This window comes from Chamaea fasciata, unplaced genomic scaffold (assembly GCF_029207755.1).
Source record: "Chamaea fasciata isolate MVZ Bird 193981 ecotype frontalis unplaced genomic scaffold, bChaFas1.0.hap1 SCAF_15, whole genome shotgun sequence".
In the NCBI taxonomy this organism is placed as follows: Eukaryota; Metazoa; Chordata; class Aves; order Passeriformes; family Sylviidae; genus Chamaea; species Chamaea fasciata.
Window position 1 is genome coordinate 1,205,957 of NW_027094100.1, and position 18,699 is coordinate 1,224,655.

General features: G+C 47.0%; 1 protein-coding gene across 1 annotated transcript; it reads right to left on the reverse strand.

Moving 5' to 3' along the window:
• Nucleotides 1-104: 104 nt before the first annotated feature.
• HSPA4 (heat shock protein family A (Hsp70) member 4) lies at nt 105-15,956 on the reverse strand. The gene is made up of 19 exons (XM_066196853.1): nt 15,812-15,956; nt 11,738-11,795; nt 9,984-10,124; nt 9,659-9,781; nt 9,133-9,232; nt 8,625-8,758; nt 7,113-7,357; nt 6,654-6,730; nt 6,227-6,378; nt 5,998-6,104; nt 5,516-5,649; nt 4,909-5,090; nt 4,489-4,575; nt 3,842-3,994; nt 3,223-3,348; nt 2,408-2,515; nt 2,015-2,134; nt 1,466-1,627; nt 105-1,270 (listed from the first exon to the last, which is right to left on the reverse strand). Exons 1-19 carry the CDS (start codon nt 15,916-15,918, stop codon nt 1,082-1,084), a joined length of 2,505 nt encoding a protein of 834 aa, XP_066052950.1. The 5' UTR covers nt 15,919-15,956; the 3' UTR covers nt 105-1,081.
• Between the last annotated feature and the right edge of the window lie 2,743 nt (nt 15,957-18,699).

Genomic DNA, 18,699 nt, shown 5'->3' on the forward strand with positions numbered 1-18,699 from the left:
CGGCACAGCCCGAGGACCAGGGGCACAGCCCGAGGACCAGGGGCACAGCCCTCCCCTCCACCCCGCCCTCCCTCCGCGTTGCAATCAACAGCTGCAGCAGGTCATCCAGTAGAATCCAGTGCATTTATTTCTTGCAATAACTGAATGGGTGTTTTGCAGCTTTGGATTTTAACACATACAAATTCAATTTTTTTTGCAAGTTTAATGACAATCAGTACTAGAAGCAAATCATTGTATAAAGCTCATAGAAAAAAAACCAAAACAAACCAACATATCCGTCAGTTCTTGGTTTTCCTGGAAAAAAAAGAAACCAAAACAAAAAAACCCAAGCATTCCAAATGAAGGCCTCGTAGAAGCAAGCATACCCCTGCCAGAAAAAGTTAGGAACAAGTCAGAATCAACTATCAGCATAGGCAGCTGAAATACAAGTATTCACTCTTTCTACAAGCAGCTAATTCAACTAGAGACAAGTTTACAGGGCCTAATTAGCTGGGGAGCTTGTGAGAAACCCACTCCCCTGTCCAGGAGCACATTCTGAGTCTGATCTGCAGTCTGGGCTAAGGAATAAAGGTGCTGACGAACCACCCCCTGCTCCGCAAACCTCCTGTAACCATCAACTGTTCCAGTGCAAATCAGAGTGAGTCCAGAGCAGGCATTAACACTAAACCAAGAGCAATGGAAGACTCTGCCTCGGCTCTCCCCTGCCCTCCCTGTAGTGCCAGTGCTGCAATCCACAGGGAAAGGGAAGAGCAGGGTGCACATCAGACTTCAGAGGGTGCTGTCTCCCTCCTGGGAGAATTGACTCAGCCTGGACATTAAAAATGGAGAAGCAGCTTATGGCTGTTCCTAGAGGTCTAGACTACCAAAACTTCTAAATACAATCAATAAAGGCAAACACTGCTGAGCGGAGCGAGCCCTTCGCCACCTCCGTGTTCTGACCTGCTGCCCTGCCCAAACCTCTCCAAGAGTTACCAAGAGTGCTGTGGGATTCACTTGCTTCAGTTTGTATTCAGAACGTACAAAGTTGACAACTTAAAGCTTTATTGTAATTTGCAATAATAATATAAACAAGTGCTGAAATTCAGTCAATGTCCATTTCTGGCAGCTTCTTTTCGGTGGCTGTGGGGACAGAGCCCTGCTCGGGGGGCTGGCTCCCGTCCCCCTGCCCATCCAATGGTCCGTTGGCTTCCGTCGCCTTCTGCTCCTCCTTCGGCAGCTCCACTTTGGGTTTGGGTTTGTTCACTATGGGGTTACAGATATTTGCCAATTCCTGGAAAACACAGAAATGACACATCCTTAGAAATGGTTTTATCTGCCACAGATGAAGTTTAACTTTGGAAACCACCACTCCCGTTGAGGGTTGATACTCCGTGGTACTTTTGAGATTTCTCACTTCAGAGTTTTCTGATAGAGCCACAAACACAAAACTTCACAGAAATTAAGTGAGTTACGTAGAAAAGCTTACTTTTGCTTTAGCCTGTATGTCTTTTGCTTTTATAACTGGGTCCAAAGTAAGACTCCTCTTGTTCTGAAGGTTGAGGTTGTTGTTCATCCACTCCATGGCTTCATTGGTGCTTTTCTCCACCTTTGCCACGTCTGCTTCATCGAGATGCTCGTACAGTTCATCCTGCAACACCCGAACAGCAGCAGCTGTGTCAGTTTGAGCAAACTGCATCCTGATTTCCTCAAAATTTAGCTTCAAAACACTAAAGCCCATTCAGCCAAGAGCTGCAGTGGTTAACAAGTCAACTGAACTGATCGCCCACAGCTCAGCAACCAGAGACTGAAGTTCTGCTACTGGCATTTTGCCTCCATGAGGAAATCAACACCTGATTAAAAAGAGACTGAGATGTTGCAAGGCCCAAAATCCACTTCTGAAAACCTATAAAACATCAGGAACTCATAAGCTCACTGGCAGGTTGCACCAGATTTTTGTCTGAAGCAGGTTACCTAAAATTCAGAAAAATATCTGTACCACTTCCTTGCATTTTCCAGAAATTAAGTATGGAAATACCTTTGCTTTGAATGCATGAACAGCTTTCATGTACTGCTGGATTTGCTTCCCCAAGTCCTCAAAAGCTTTTGGTCTTTCCTCTGATTCTTGGAATCTTGCCTGAATAGGCTGACCCAGAGCCTGAAACAAAGGACAAAAGGTATCAAAACTCAAGGGGCATCACTGAGGGGTCCTCAAGGTTTGACAGGATACATCAACTTTCCTGAACTCCTTGGAACTCCTGACTCTTTCCTCAACTTAGAGGAGAGACTGAGCCTCCCTCAGCCCTGTTGGAGATCTGCTCCTCACACACTTACAATCCAAAGCAGACTGTCAGTTACCTCAGACAGCTCCTCACTGGAACAACGTTCTCCAGCTTCAGTAAATTCCCACAGGAATGAAAGAACCACTCACCTTCAGTTCTGCCAGTTTATCAATGTATATTTGTTTGGGCTGGTCTTCACCATCTTCATAAAGCCAAATTTCTGTATCTTCCAGCTTCAGTGTGAAGCTATTCCGATCCTGCAGCAATGCACACAGAACAGGCAGGTGACATCACTTACTAGGTGACGAATGGCACTAAATGGTACCTGGAACCTTTCTGGAAGGCTTGCATTTTTAGAATATAAAGAACTCTTTATCCTATTTTAGTGAAAAATAAGAAGTAAAACATTCTTCTGTATAGCTTTTTGGTGGATTCCAGGCTCAAGGAAGAACCATGTGGGACAGCCACAGTTCAGATCAAATACTGCCACATAAAAGGCTTTTTTGTCCCCTCCATGTTTTCATTGTCACTACATGAGCAAGCCTGAGAACAGAGGGGAACTTTTCTTTAGCAAAGGTGCCATAAATGTCACCTGGTATGTCCCAGTTTGGGCTCTGCAGACACCTGGCTGGCAAAGCTCCATTGATTGCAATGGAGATGCAGTCAGGAGTACAGAGATTCATCCCTAAAAGCAGAGTTAAATTCATTAAACACCAAGCTCCTTCAGTACAATAAGGAAAGCTGATTAATAACACCAAGAGATTTTTTAGGCAACCAGTTCAGACACAGGTGCCCACATTTAGCAGATTATCATCAGAGCCAGAAAGGTTACAGTTATTTCTTCAAATTCCAAGTCTGAATTTGTAATTTATGTAAACAAAGTATGTGATAGAGGTCAAGAGTTACTAAATCCAACTGCTGATTGTACCCCAATGTGTCAGGACAATCAAGCGGCAGTACTCACATCCTCACTGATGAATTTCTCGTAAACACCGCAAAGTTTGTCTCTCATTTCATACACGTACTCCTCCACTGCATTCTTGGCATCATTCCTCTCCTTCTCCAGCTTATCCTGCATTATCATCTTACCCTGTGAACAAGGGGTCAAATTAATTGGCTATAAAGCTCATTATTTAACAATTATTTCCAGGACACCTCGTTAGCAAAGGCTCAAACCAGATGAAGATTTTGCAAAGCTCTGATTTACAGAACTGCTCTAACACAGCACACGACTGAAAACTCATTTCAGTTTTGGTGTGATGTCCAATACAGCACAGGATGACCCTCCTCCAGCTGAGCAACCTCCACCCTGAGGGTCACCTGCCCCTTGTACCTGCAGGTGATTCAGGAGGTTTTCCTGCAGGTGTTTCCTGCAGAACAGTCCTTTTAGAGTGACAGCTCCCCTGACCAGGAGCAATGGATGTATTCTGCCTCCACGGGGCACTGTTGTCCATTTCAGACTTCTAACTGCTTCTTTTATTCCTTTTCATCCTTTCCTTGACCATCCTTAACCATGTTTAATGAACAACAACATTTCTGGAGACCAACAGGTGACATTTTTGGCTTGGGCAAGAAGAGTTTACCTCGTTCTCAATGAACAAGTTGAGCATGTCCTTCCCTATCTGCCACACCAGCTGGTTCTCGATGGGAAGATCCACTGTGGTCGTCTTCACTTTGGCCTTCTTGGCCTGGGGTGGCTGATCCACTTTCTTGTCCTTTGAGTCAGCCTGACAAGTCTGCATTAAAAAGACAGAAATACATTCACAGTAAAAACAGCATTGTTCAAGGGGAGCAATCAAGGTTTACATCAGAAAAACTGAGTTAGTTCTCAACAAGAGAGCCAATCATTCTCTGCCATTCTGACACCTCAGCTGCTGCTGAAGCCTGAGATAATTAATGCAGCCACTGACCTTTTCTGGGCACTCTGACTGCATTCACAGGGGATGGTGCTCATGGCAGAACACTGTTCTAGTATTCAAGTTACTGAACACTGGATGATTATTTCTTCCCTGAACAGGAGAGTTCCCTCATTTTATCAGTACTGGGTCACCTGACAGGTCTGCAGTTATCAGTGCATTTGTGTCCTTTCTAAAGCTCTAATCACAATAGACCACCAGTGCACTGAAATAAAAGTTCAGCTTCCAGAACCATGACAAAGGCAACAGATGTGCTCACACTCCTCATATTCTCAGGAATCTCATGAAAATAAGGTCTCGAATGCTCCTGTTACCTCCATTTCTTCAGACTCTGCCTTATTTTCAGGCTGGGTTTGCTGTTGCTCTTCAGCCTTTTGTTGCTCCTCGTCTACTTGCATCTTCTGAAATTCAGAGAGATCCAATTTCACACATTATACACTGCTTCAGTTCCCAGGCTGATCCCTTAACACCTCTAATGCTCTTTAGGCAAAACAAACAGAATGAAGACTGAAGGAATAAATTATGAGCTCCCACTCTTTGCTCCAGCAAGCCACGGCTCCATCATTAAGAATTTGATCTATACCTCAAGTCGTGGTTTCAAGAGATCTATCACTGGTGTAACATACTCCAACATTTCAGTTGTGGGCATGTCTAGTAAACCCTCACACAAGGCTGAGCCCTTGGCCAGCTGTGCCTCACGGGGATTGTGAGCAGTGGGAGCAGTGAGGCTTTACCTCCTCCTCCTTCGCGTGCTGATCCGTCTCCATGGGCTCCTCGCTCTCATCAGATTTGTGAACCTCCACCAGAGATGCACTGGAAACACTGAAGATGCCATGGATATTTACTCTGACCTTGACTTTCACTTTGGAACTGGATCCATCTGTTTGAGGAGTGACCTTCTGAACCAAGAAATGAGCTGAACAGAGAGGAAAAAACCAAAACCTTTTGATTAACCTAAGGGCTGAATGCAAAGCAAACCCCAATGCTGCTGACACAGCTCACTGCAATGTGCTCGGGGAAATGTTAAAACCTACTCAAGTTGGACAATCCAGTTTTTTACTCAGCAATGCTGGGGCACAGCTGTTGGGAATTCCTTACGTAAAACCTGGTGTTACTTTTATCAGAACAACTCTCAATGTGCCCCTTCCAGGTTTGCTCCAGTATTAGGATGCTCTTTTTACCCATAAACTTCATGTTACTCTACCTATTTTACTGCAAATCCATTTGAAATGTTGTCCTGAGAGCATTTGCAGTAGGCTGCATGTTCAGACTATGTAATTAGACAGAAAAGGCTTGAAACATAGAAAAGACTCTTAGTTAAAGGTACAGAATGGTGCTAACCTATAGCAGGGTCTGGGTAAGGCAGCTCCTTGGGGGAACTGTAGTAGGCCTCCAGAGTGAAGGGCTCCTTCCTGTAGAAAGTGAGGACCTTGGAAAAGGGAGCAGGGTGGTTCTTGGGGAAGACCTCACAGTCACTGCAAGAGAAAACACAGCCTGTGTTCACTATGACAACGCAGCTGGTAAGGTAACAAAACATTTCTAGATGCTCTTTGGGGAAAAGCTTCCTTAAGAAGTGACAAGCCTGTCCTGATCCTTCAGGTTAAGTAACACCAACAGCCATGCAGGAAGAGCCGAACTGCCACTCGACCTTGGTTTTGTTTTCTACCATCATTAACTTCACAAGTATCAAAACTGGACTGTTAAGTGGGCATTTAACCCTGGAAATACCCTGTTCTAAGGGCATTTACTGATGTTTGCTATTTACTCTAGTCATCACCAGTAATTTTAAGCTGTAACATGCAATAACATTGTACTGGTCTTACCACAGGCCTTCCTCTGCTGGCGAATTCCATCGCAAAGAGATGGGATATGGTATCAAATCTGTGATAGAAAACTCTCTCACTTTGAAAGCCGGGGACAAAATTGCACACTGCAAGAGCACAAAAGCCACATTACAGACATTCAGACTTTTGGTGAACAAGCATTTCATTCAGCAAGTAGCTACGGATGCTGCTTAATATTCTCACAGCTAAAACAAACAGCACTTTTTACCTGCAGTGCACAGCCTCGTGCCACAGCCTCATCTGCATTCAGGGTCGTACTGACTTCTTTGCCAAAAAATTTACTGATCTTCTCTTTTACAGCAGGGATTCTTGTGGTACCACCAACTATCTCTACTGCATAAATATCCTCCTTCTTCAACCCTGGAAAGGAGTCAGGCTACAGATGAAATGTTTCTCTTTCACATGAACCCACTGACATCACAAAGCAAAGTTTTAATAGACCAACTTTAGGCTAAGTTTCTAAGCAGTAAAAATTTCAGCTCTCAGCTTGAGAGAGAAAGTTTTTCATCTTGTAACTCCTAAGCAAGAAGCTGTAGGGTAGAAGGGTAAACCCTTGTGTCCAACATGCAAAGGAAGCCTGTACTCTGGCTGGCTCCTGTCTGCAATCACAGCCCCCACCCCACAGCCCCACTTACTGGCTTGCTCCAGCACACTGCGAAGGGGCGGCTCCACTCTCGCCAGGAGTCCTTCACACATCTCTAAAAATTTGCTTCTGTTGGAAGAAGCCAAAAAAAAAGCTCTAGCACACCATAAACAACATTGCAAACAACAGGATGCCCAAACTGACAGAATGCGCCTTTCACTGTGTACTGCAGGGTTTTCCCTCCCCCAGTCCCAGCTTTATACTTTAGTATATTCTCCCAGACAGAGGCTGGTTCCAGGAACGCTGGCATGCTTGCAACATTCCCAGCCCTCCCTCCTAACTCAAGGCCACTGACCAGGCTCTAAACATTTTCATTTCCAGCAGCATTCCTGCACATGTGGTTCTTTGATTCCTCACCTCCCTGCAGTCCTAAGAGTTGACACTTCACACCAAGTTTTCAACTGCCTGAAGGGCACTCAGAAATTTTCCGTTGTAGAGGAGCCAGGGTTACCTGTTCATGGTTCCGGACACATCTATGTCATTCATGAAGCACTCAATGTTCATGGGCAGGTCAGAGGCATTGGCACTCATCAGCTTCTTCAGCCTCTCACACTCCTGGTACAGCCTCAGCAGCGCTCGGATCTTGGACTTGATGTCCAGTTTGTATTTCTTCCCAAACTCCTCACAGAAGTATTCCACCAACACCTCGTCAAACTTCCTGCCTCCAAGGGTTGTATCAAAGGCTGTAGCAAGAACCTTAAAGGAAGGGAACCCCTCAGTAACAGCACAGTGTGCCCTCACCCCATGAAAGCAATTAGCAGTTAACAACAAAGTAGTGCTTTGTTTCTAATACAGTTAACCCCAAGTCAAAGACATCTGCCTTCCTGCAATGAGGTGACAACTGCTTTAAAAGGAATTTAGAGACACAGGGCAGGACTTAGCAACACAATCTGTTCCACAGCTTGTGCTGGGAGCAGATCTGTCTCCAAATTCTGCTTAGCCACTGTCAGTTTGAGTCACATCCCAGTGAAATATTTGATGCCTCCTAAGGGTGGAACATGCTTACACCAAGCTAAAAATAAAACAGGAAGAAAATAAATGATATTAACTCTTTAAACAGGTGCTCCTTTTTGATGAAGGAATTATCTGCAAAGAACACCTGTAGCCCACCCACCCACCCACCTCAGATCATTCTGCTCTGTGAGCACACCAGGAATTTATGTTTTTAGAATAGAAATCAGTGAAATATCCCTTCAGATGCCTTTGGCCTCTACACTGGTTAACAACCCTGCACTCTGGACCCCAAAGCATCCCTTCCACACTGCCACAGCTCCCAAGTTTAAACAACAAATCCGAGAGAAACACAAAGGGTACATTTCCTCACTAAATAAAACGACGGGAAAAATGAATGTCAGAACATTTCTCTGCATTTCACTACCTCATGCTTTAAATTTTGTATCTGTTTCTCCAGCCAATCACGAGCTGGAAAAGTCCAGATTGTAATATTAATATTATGCTGGTAAGAAATGTTAGCATTTGCTGGAAAACAGCAATGCTTTGGCAGTTTACACTCAGAAATATACTGTCATCTGCTGAGCTTCCACTGGCAGCTTAAAGCAATCAGGAATGTTTCTTCTCTTGTATATAAGCACCACAGTGAGGGCTCAGAAACAATGTCTGTCACACCACTGCAGGAATTCCTGCTTTAACACCAGATCTCATGACTGAACTGGAGTATTTTTTTGAAAGCAGCACAGTCAGATATGATAATTTCTGAATAAACCATTTAATCCAGGTTTTTCATTCCTTGCCAGAGTCTGCTGATTAAGGCATGTTTGCTTCCTCCACACACTGCTCAAAAGCTCTCTAGTTCCCTGCCCTACTTTTTGCTCCAGACAAAGTGCAGTTTTAAGCTGTGTGGATGCCCCTCTGTGAAGCCAGGCAGGCTTGCCTGCCACAGCCCATGGATGCGCTGATGAATGTTCTACAGAGAATTCAAATGGATGTGCAACAGCTTGTTTACTTTCAGTTTGCCTTTGTTGAATGCACAAACAGAAACTTGATATGCAGAGTGCCCCATGTCCACAAAAACAACGTTCCGTGGCTTTTCTTCCAAGGCAGGCAGGTCTTGCTTATAGATCCCATATGCAAGGGCAACTACAGAAATAAAAGTATGGTTAGGACATAGAGGTTTCAAGTGGTAATCAGGAATCAGCATTAGCATTTCATTGTGCTTCTCAAGCTACAGACATTGAATAACCCAAATTCCCAATGCTAAAGAAACATGGAAGAATTTTAAACAGTACCAGCCCCTCCCTCAGCTGCATTAAAACAGAAATTCACCAAATATCTTTATGCCTTTGTAAAGCAATGAAAAAACAGAACAGAATTTAAGAAACTTTCTGATCAAGTCATCTATTTCAAGTCTATAAAACCAGCTGTGATTGCAGAAAGCAAGGCTCACTGGCAGAAAAAAAAGCCTTTTGATGTAGCAAAACTGCAACACCCAGTGAGGGAGAGGAAGGAATTACCTGCAGTGGTTTCATTGATTAGTTTCAGACAGTTGAGACCAGCAATCTGGGTGGCATCCATCACAGATCTCCTTTCTGCATCTGTGTAGAAACAAGGAACCTGGAAGGAGGTGAGAGAGCCAATATTAACATTTACAGGAGCCACCTTGAAGAAACAGTTACAAGGCTGGACAGTGAGCACACAGTGCTCATTTCAGTTGCAATAGAAAAAAAAAAGGCAAAAAAAGATACATAAAGACAAAGTTCCTTTTTCCATTCCACATCACAAGCCAGTCATTTTTGGAGCACAGAATCAGAAATGGGTATCAAATATTATTTATGCTGCCAATTAGCAGCAATTTAAGACCACTAATGATTTAAGTCTAGTTTCCAAGAGGTGTAAGATTCAGTTTAAACAGAGAAGAAAGATATCTGGACATTCAAGTTTACTGGCTACTTTAATGAGATATAATTTAATGCTGCAGCCAGTTCAGCTCAGTTCAGCCAGTAACTAAGTTCTGTGTATTTTGTGGAACTCCATACTCACAGAAACAACACAGTCAACCACAGGCTTCTTAAGGGCATTCTCAGCGGTCTCCTTTAATTTGGTCAGAAGCATTCCTGTCACCTGCTCAATTGTAAAGTTTCTTTCTTCTTCCATATACATGGCCTTCAAATAAAAATTGTGCACACTCATTACACTGCAGTGGAACCCATGCACCCTCCCCATTATCAGCCTTTTATTCCCTTCCCGGTTAAGGCTTTCCATTCAAAAGAGAACACAAACTACAGCGAGCAGATTCAATACAGAGAATAAAAGGAAACTTTATCAGTTTCCTCCTCTGGCTCTTTCTCAAACATGCCAGACTTACCTTGATGCCAGTTGAGCCTGTTGGCAGCTGGACAAGTTCATAGGCAAGGCTTGCTTTTTCAGCTTGAACAAAGGGATCTGAGAATGCACGACCATGAAATCTTTTAAAACTTTGAACTGTATTCTTTGCATTTGAAATAACCTAGAGAAAAAGAAATCTTTAATACAACGTGGCAGGGGACCATCTGAATTTCAAACAGAAGAAGATAGAGTTTTGTTCTCATGCTTCTCCCGCCAGAATATTTTTGTCATTTGTATCTTAACACTTGGGCAGGTGCTGGGAGGCAACTTCCCTCTGGTTGCTCAGGGAACCTACAGGAATTTGAGATGGAAAATAAAACATAGGCTAAAAACTGAGCCAAGTCTATAAAATATTGATTACAGCACTCAAATTTCATAGTGTACGTGTAGGAAACTCTTTATAACTGTTAGCAAAACCTCTTTCCCACTTACCTGTTCTCTCCCCCACACCTTTCTACAATCAGTGACTGCCCAAACATAACAAGCACATGGATGTAAACTCCAGCTCAGGTTCATCACATGCACATGACACTGAACACACAGATATTCTCACAAGACAGCTCAAGGACCTTCTCACGAAGCTTTAAAAGGTCAGTAGGTCCCCTAAGATGACACTGTCACCTTGACTTAACTGACAGAAGGTGGAGGGACTTTCATCAGCAGCAGAGATGAGCACAGAGAAGTGAAAGCCCATCCCAGCTCCCTTCATGCAGCACAAGTGAAGGGAACTGTCACTGAGAGCAGAGCGAGGCACCACTGGACCCACAGCACTGAGAGCAGACAGGCAGGTGCACAGAGCTTTACCTGGGAGCCGGGCTCAGGCTGCTTCCTAAGTAACCTGGCCTGGATGTTCTCTAAGTTTAGTCTGGGCAGGACACACTCATCTCTACGGGGCTCTGGGTTTCGTTAAGCTAAGCAGACACTCAATTCCAGAAAAAAACTGCTGTGTTTGGTTCTAGTACAGTTGGGCTGTTCTTGAATAACATGGCTGTGTCCAGGGATTTTTGTGTTTTAGATAAAGGATCTTCACACATCTCTAGGCTTTTTAGGCTAAGAAAAACCAGCTGTTTGACTAGTCACTTCCTGTAGAAGACTTGAAAAAGATAAATCATCTTTTATAGGGGTTACTTACACAGCAACATAAAATCTGATACAGCATAACCCAAATACCACAAGTAGGACAAACCAGCTTAACTTCTTCTCAGTCCCTAAATCACTTTTAGCTGCCTACAGCAACAGAAACTCAGACTATGGGCAGCAACACCCAAGAGAGATATTTAGGTTGTAATTCAGCCACAACGGGTCAAGAAAGTTCTATCTATTTACACTCAAATATGCTCCCTTTCTGCCAAAATCATGCGTTTAATGGAATTCTATAGAACAAAGTCACACAATTAAAAGGCATCATAAAGCACAGGAACTGGGCCAAGCTAAGGCAGGGTGAAGCACCACTGCTTAGCTTTGGAATTTGTGTTTGCAAGTTGAAAAAACAATTAGTAGTTATCAGAATTTCTGAAGAGGCACAGCTTTATTCTGTACAATTCATCACGCGCAAGGATGAACCCTGAGATTTCCGTGCCAGATGACAAGGCAGCAGCCCGTGGTGAAGAGCTGAGGGCAGCTGAGCTGTTCAGCAGTTAAGGAGGCAGCAGGGCAGCAGCTCAGGGACGCGGTTACCTGCAGGGACAAACCCCAAACTGCTGCTCTGAGGCTCCACCCACCCCCCAGGCTCACCTGGCTTTTGGCTGCAGCACCAATGGAGCGATTCTTGGGCCCAAAGGATATACAGGCTCTGCAAGGAAAAGGCTCAGTCAGTCAGGGACTGCACAGCTGCCCTGCACATCTTCTGGGTAAAAAGCACTGATACTGGCTAGAAGATCACTGGGTTAATTAATGTGATTTGGTCCATTATAAAAGTTGGTCACTCACTGCAATGTGTGCATGGAACATTCTGGGAAAAACCAGCACTATAACTGCATTTCAAACAGCAGCAGCCCTCCCTGCAGAGCAGCACTAACCCAAACCCAGCCAGGCCCCTTCAAGCTCCCCATGTAAGCAGTGACTGGGCACAGCCTCATCTCAGTAACTGCCCGTGTATTGACGCTCTCAGAGCTGCTGTTAACACAGGAAACATTCCACTGTCCAGCACACAAACACGAGGGAAATCTGATATTAAGGAAATTGTTCCTCAGATGCTAACTGAGCTTTCCAGTGTTCAGGCAAACCCCTCAAGGGCAGGAAGAAACTACCTGCAGCGAGAGATTGGTCTTTCAGAGTTTCCTCTGTACCCACTGAAATAACACAAACAGAGATATTGTGTCTTACTCCCCCCTGCTTTGTGACAGCCTGCAGTTCTGAATACAGACACCCTCCTTTTTGGAGAAATTCCTTGGCTGATTAAACCTCTTGATTTACATATTTAACAAACTGCAGGAGCCCTAACCAAACAAAATGCAGCCCTCTAATCCAAGCTGCTCATACCACTAAGGTGAACGTGGTGGGGGGAACCCTGCCATTAGGGAAGCAGATTTTTATGCTCACACAGTCTAATTAAGCTGCCCTCCATGCAGCAGGTTATGAATCTGCTTTACAGCAGTGATGCCACAGGAAACATTCCAGCTCAGCCTGAGGTTTGGAATTGGGTGTTCCAAGCAGAAACTGCCAAAACCAGACCTGAAGGCTGGGGTGACGGAATTGCATTGGGTTTGTTTCTTCTTCCAATTTATTCACAACTTCACAAATGCAACAAGGCCTACCCTAAAGTATGTGCTGCAACGGAATTACCAGTTCTGAATAAATCTGCAGTTGTTTGAAACAACTATCCATGAAATTAGTTTAAAAAAAAGGTAAGTTTGTGCTCTGCAGACTCCCAGGCCTGCACCAATGGAACAGGAGGTAAAAATCTAATGAGCCCAAAGCAGGGAGCTGGTTATTAATTTACTCTGGTCTCCTGAAAGGAATTAGAACGTGAATTGTTGCCCTTCTCTTGGCCAAGAAAAAATAGCCAGCGACCTCACTGCAGAATTCACAAACCAAGACTGCCTCACCAACACAAATGCACTAATTTCTAATTTAGATGAGAGCCTTGGCAGGGACCCAGCACAGAAGTGAGTGAAACCAGGAAGAAGAAGGGAGAGAAGGAAGAATTTTCCACCAGTCTCATTCCCCAAATCAGCTCTCAAGAACCAGTAAATTCATGAAATACTAATGACACTATTACACAATTTCTGGAAGCTGAATAACTAACCAGTGCATTTTAAGTAGAAACATTCACAGTGAAGGTGATCAGAGGTCTAATGAAAAAACTGTAGAAAATTAAAATCTCTGCTTCACGTATCTGGAGGCACCTCCTCACCCTCCCAGCCACTGGCACACCCTGGGAAGATTCCCTGTCCCCTGATATATCAATCACAACGATTTCATTTCACTCAAGGCCTTTCATCCCAACAGAAATAATACAACTATCTTGTCTTTTCCTCTCAGTTTCCACTGCCCTTCTCTCTACCACTTCTCCATGCCCAAAGACAAACACAGTTTGCACAGCTTTGGGATGTACACGTTCACATTTGACAGCATTCCAGAAAAGTCCAAGTAGCAGAGCTGAAAACAGATCCTGTGGGACTGTCATCTGTGCCACTGAACTCAGTACAGGGCACTCAGAGGGGTTTGTTTTAATAATATAAATTACTGTAACATACAAAACACAGTGTTTAACCCTGACCATGAGCCAGTGCCTGAGGAAAAGCTGCCACCACGGCCTCCCCACTGGAACAACTGCTCAGCACTGACTTTCTGAAGCGGGCTGCTGATTCCAAGCCACTAAAACCCATGCAGAAGTGCTTTTAAAAGAAGAGTCTGCTTGCAGAATGGTTTTCTGCATTCCCTCAGAACAGCACCCGGAGATTAAAGTCCTGTTGAAATCCTCTCATTTTCATTATGTGCATTTCTTTCAATTTCACTTCAGGCTCCCAGAACTGAATTATTTCCCCAGAGATGCACTGTGACAGATATTTCATTTAGCACATCTCCTTCAACAAGGGAGATTTGTGCTCACATCTCAAATTTACAGACATATTTATCAGCAGAACTTCAACTCCCTGAGGGCCAAATACCTACAGCTATTACAGCACAACTCTGATATTCTCCACATTCAATATTTCCCCAGCACATTTAACCTTTAAACTCCCACATTATTGAGAACACTTAAGAGATCTCCAGATGCTCCAGCACACATGCTGAATTCAAAATTTCCTTCTGCATTTACTCATGGCTCAGAAACAGGAGCCAGCAAACAGTGGTGTGTTGTCTAATGAGAGGAAAGGTCACTCTGGGCTTTCTGAAGTGATGAGAGGGATCTCAAAAACCCCAAACGTGGAAGGTGATGCAATTGTCTCACCGAGACAGCTACTGCAGGATCAGCTTAAATAAAACCACACTGCGCAAGAGGGGAGGCTCCAGAAACACTTTTAGGACAGCTTTCCCCACAGCTCCTCTCCAGGCTTGATCCCCAATGCTTGATGCAAATTCTTTTTCCCCTTTCATTTGGCAACTCATTCGTGGAGTTTTATCCCAGTTGTCTCTCTCTTTCTTAGGAAGTTCTCTAATAAATGGAGGCAATGCAGACTGCTGTTGAGAATGTGTTAGGAGGGACCATTCCATGAGCAGGGCTAGAGTATACTGATCACATTGGATCATGGAATCCTGGAATGGTTTGGGTTGGGAGGGACCTTAAAGCTCACCCAGTGCCACCCCAGCCATGGCAGGGACACCTTCCACTGTCCCAGGCTGCTCCAAGCTCCTCCAGCCTGGCCTTGGGCACTGCCAGGGATCCAGGGACAGCCACAGCTGCTCTGGGCACCTGTGTCAGGGCCTCCTCACCCTCCCAGGAAACAATTCCTGCCCAAGATCCAACTGGGACACACCTCCTCTGTCAGTTTTGAAGCCATTGCCCTTGTCCTGGCGCTGCAGGCTGCAGAGCAGCTTTCCAAACTCTAATCCCAGGACAAGCCGTGGGGCTCACACCCAGCTCATCCCTCCCCTCCCCAGCGCTGCTGTGGAATGACAGCCGTGCTCCCAGAACACAGCACATGAACACACAGGGAATGAAGACCTGGCACCTCCAGCAGCCAGGGATGCTTTTCTCCGCACTCACAGCCCCCGTCCCTCTAATCCCAGGAGCACAGCCCCGCCTCGGGGGGACAAACCGGCCGTACTGCACCGAGAGGCTGAGAGAGCCGGGGCTGCTCGGCCGGGAAATGAGGAGCTTGTGCCGACACCTCGCGGCGTCTTCCAGCGTCGGAAGGGGCGACAAGGAAGCCGCAGAGAGACTCTACATCAGGAGCTGGACTGACAGCACAAGGGGGAATGGCTTCAGACTGAAAGAAGGGAGATTTAAGTTAGAGATAGGGTAGAAATTCTTCCCTGTGAGGGTGAGGAGGCGCTGGCACAGGTTGCCCACACAAACTGTGGCTGCCCCATCCCTGGAAGTGTCCCAGGCCAGGCTGGACGGGGTTTGGAGCAACCTGGGACAGTGGAAGGTGTCCCTGTCCATGGCAGAGGCGTAGAACCAGATGAGCTTCAAGGTCCCTTACAACCCCTTAACATCCTATGAGTCTGCGTTTGTACGAAAGGCAGCTGAGCGGGTCTCCCGAAGCCCCCTCCGTGTCAGCGGCGCTTTACCCCTTCTCTGTAAGCACTTTACATCTCCGCTCCTCCCGGCCCCGCCGCTTCCCTCCCTCCCCGGCCCCGCCACGCCGGGCCCCGCGGGCGCCTTGCCGCCGCCTCAGCGCGGCTGCCGAGCTCACTCACGGCGTGCTGCGATCGCTGTACTCGTTGGCGACAGTCTCGATGCCGCCGGCGCGGGCCACGGCGACGTAGCAGCTCTGGAAGCCCAAGTCGATGCCCACGACGGACATGGCGGCGGCGCTGAGGGGGGAGCGCGGCACCGGCAATTCTCGAAAGATCCCGTCGGGCCGCGGCCGCGCCGGCGCTGAGGGCGGCCCAGATCTCGCGAGAGCGCGGGGCGCGCCGCGGCGCTGGGGGCGGGGGGCTCTGAGGGCGCCCGCCGCCGCTTCCCCTCGCTGGAGTTATTTCCTTGCGTAAGCCGCGAGGAACGGCGCAAAACCGCGAGAAAGTCACGACTCTGGCGGCGCTGCGAAGGTCCATGAGTTGTTGCCCCGAGTCCGAGGCGGCCGGTGCCACAGAAAAGCCGTTTAGTGAAACTTTTTCCTTGCTCGTGATGTAGGGAGCGGAGGGTGGCAGATGCGGTGGATGGAGACAGCACACGCACCGCGAGATTTAATGATAATAAAAGGACAGTTTCTGGAAACACAGTTTTTGCAGGAAAGGACTGAAACGCCCCCTTAGAGTTTTGCGATTGTGATATCCCTGGGAATGTCCCAGGCCAGATGGAACGGGGCTTGGAGCAGCCCGGGACAGGGGAAGGTGTCCCTGCCCACGGCAGGAATGGAACGAGATGATCTTTGAGGTCCTTTCAACCCAAACCATTCTGGAATTCGATGTTTTGATTGTTCCCAAATTCCAGCAGATACTCCGAGCCTGGTTTTAATGATCCCAGGTTGAAAATCCAAGGTCTCATAATTTGAGATTGTGTTAAAAGATAAGTTGTTACCAACCGCGCTCCCAATAAAATTCAGCATATTACATGATTGCTTTATATCCATCAGGATTTACAGTACACTTGGCCTGTAATCATCACTATAAGAATATTTTAATATTATTATATCTCACTGGGGCCCTCTCGCTGCAGTTTTTTACACATACATCGTGTTTTCCAGGGCACTGTTTGGACACCAAGCGCTGTGTGGGCGTGTGGGAGAAAAGTCCTTTTAAGGATCAGGAATCCGTAAAGAGCTAAACAAATTTAAAAGAAAAAAAATCTCTAGAAATTCCTGGGACATTCCATGGTCCCAGCAGTGGAGGAGGCAGTGGACACTGGAGCTGCCGTGCGAAAGGTTCTGCCAAGGGAAGCATTTTGAGATGAAAACACGAAGGACTGGTGGACTCATCCTAACACAAACCTAATCCTGATACTCACATCTATGACTTCCGTGAAACTGAATGTTTAGGAAAACTTTTCATTGCCTGAGGAAACACACCAAAAACAAACCCTGTGTGGCAGCGCAGCGTGTTACAAACAGCTCGTTACCAAGTCCCCGGCGCTGTATTTCCGCGGCTGCTCCTCGTTTTAGCGACACAGAAAACACCCCCAGGGAAACTCAATAGCGCGGGCGGGCAGGAAGGACTCGTGCCCCAGAGCCGTCCCGGTGATGCCGCCCCGGCAGCTGCCGGGAATCGCCTCGGGAATCGCATCCCGGCGCTAATGACAGAATATTAATGAAGGGTTTGACCTCGGACGTCCTTGAGCGCGGCACGGAGTGCCAAGGACCTGCCCCGGCTGCTGCTCCGTGTGGGGAATGTTGTAGAGCCCGCAGCCCCGGGAACGCAGCTTCCTTTCGGGTTTTTCACTTCGCTTTTCCAAAGAGAGATGGGGAGTGGAGCCCGGCGTCACAGGGCAGCGGAGCGCCCCGGGGTGACCCCGGGCTGGCGCATGATCCTGGGGCTTTGGCAAGGCTGCTGCTCCGGGCACGGGAGGGAGCTGGGGGAGACAGTTCTGCTCACACTCGTCCTTCCTCGGAGTATCCACGCCTTGCTTCATTCAGTGCTTGACTCACTCTGTGCCCTGGGCACTCCTGATCCCAGGCTGCAGACTTGCCCAAAACTTACACATAAATCTTTGCCCGGCACACCCACCACCCTCCTTCTCCTCTGATCTGCACGAGAAACAGAGATGTGATTTCACTGGAGCTCCACCAGCACGGTGTGTCCCGGTGTCCTCCCAGAAGCTCCAGCCTCAGTTTACAGTTCATTGCAATTCCGGTTCAGTCTCGGAATTCATTAACGCCGGCCAAACACGACCACGAATGTGGGCTTAAAATAATCCCTGGCTGGTGTCTGTCACAGGCTCTTCCTTAGGCTGCTGTAAATAGCTCCCACACGTCACCTGAGGTCAGGTTCACGGGGCTATTCTGGGATATTCGAACAGGAAAGGGCTTTGTGATCCCCCCGCGGAGGGAGCTGGCAGTCAGCGTGCCCCAGGCTCTGACATAAACCACACCACAGACAACCCACTTCTCCAAAATCCTCCCTCCGTGTGCTACCAAAGTCACCCAGGAGCTGTTCCCACCAGCTCCCTTATCTCAAGAATTCGCAGGGAAATAAATATCAAAACGATAAATTTCCTTTTTCTTCTGGTTTCATCGTTTCCCATCAAACCTGAAAGACAATTAGATATCGTGGGTTTACAAATGAAAACCATCGGAGCTGGATGACTGCCCACCAAACAAACCGCAAAGTACCCAAGATGGGGACAGGGGCGGGGATGGGAACAGGGGTGGGGATGGGGATAGGAATGGGGACGGGAACCGGGATAGGGACCGGGGACAGGTCCCGGGCGCTTTAATAACGCGGAGAGAACGGCAGGGGCGATAGAGAAGGTAGGCCCGCGGGCGCTGCCGCTCTGGCCGCCGGAGAACTTTCTCTATGGTTCGGGAGGACTCGCTCTCTATGACCCGGGAGGACTCTCTCTATGCTCCGGGAGGACACTCTCTATGGCGGCCGCCCCTGCCCACAGGGCCGCAGTCCCGGCACGCCCCGCGGCCGCCACTATTCCCGCC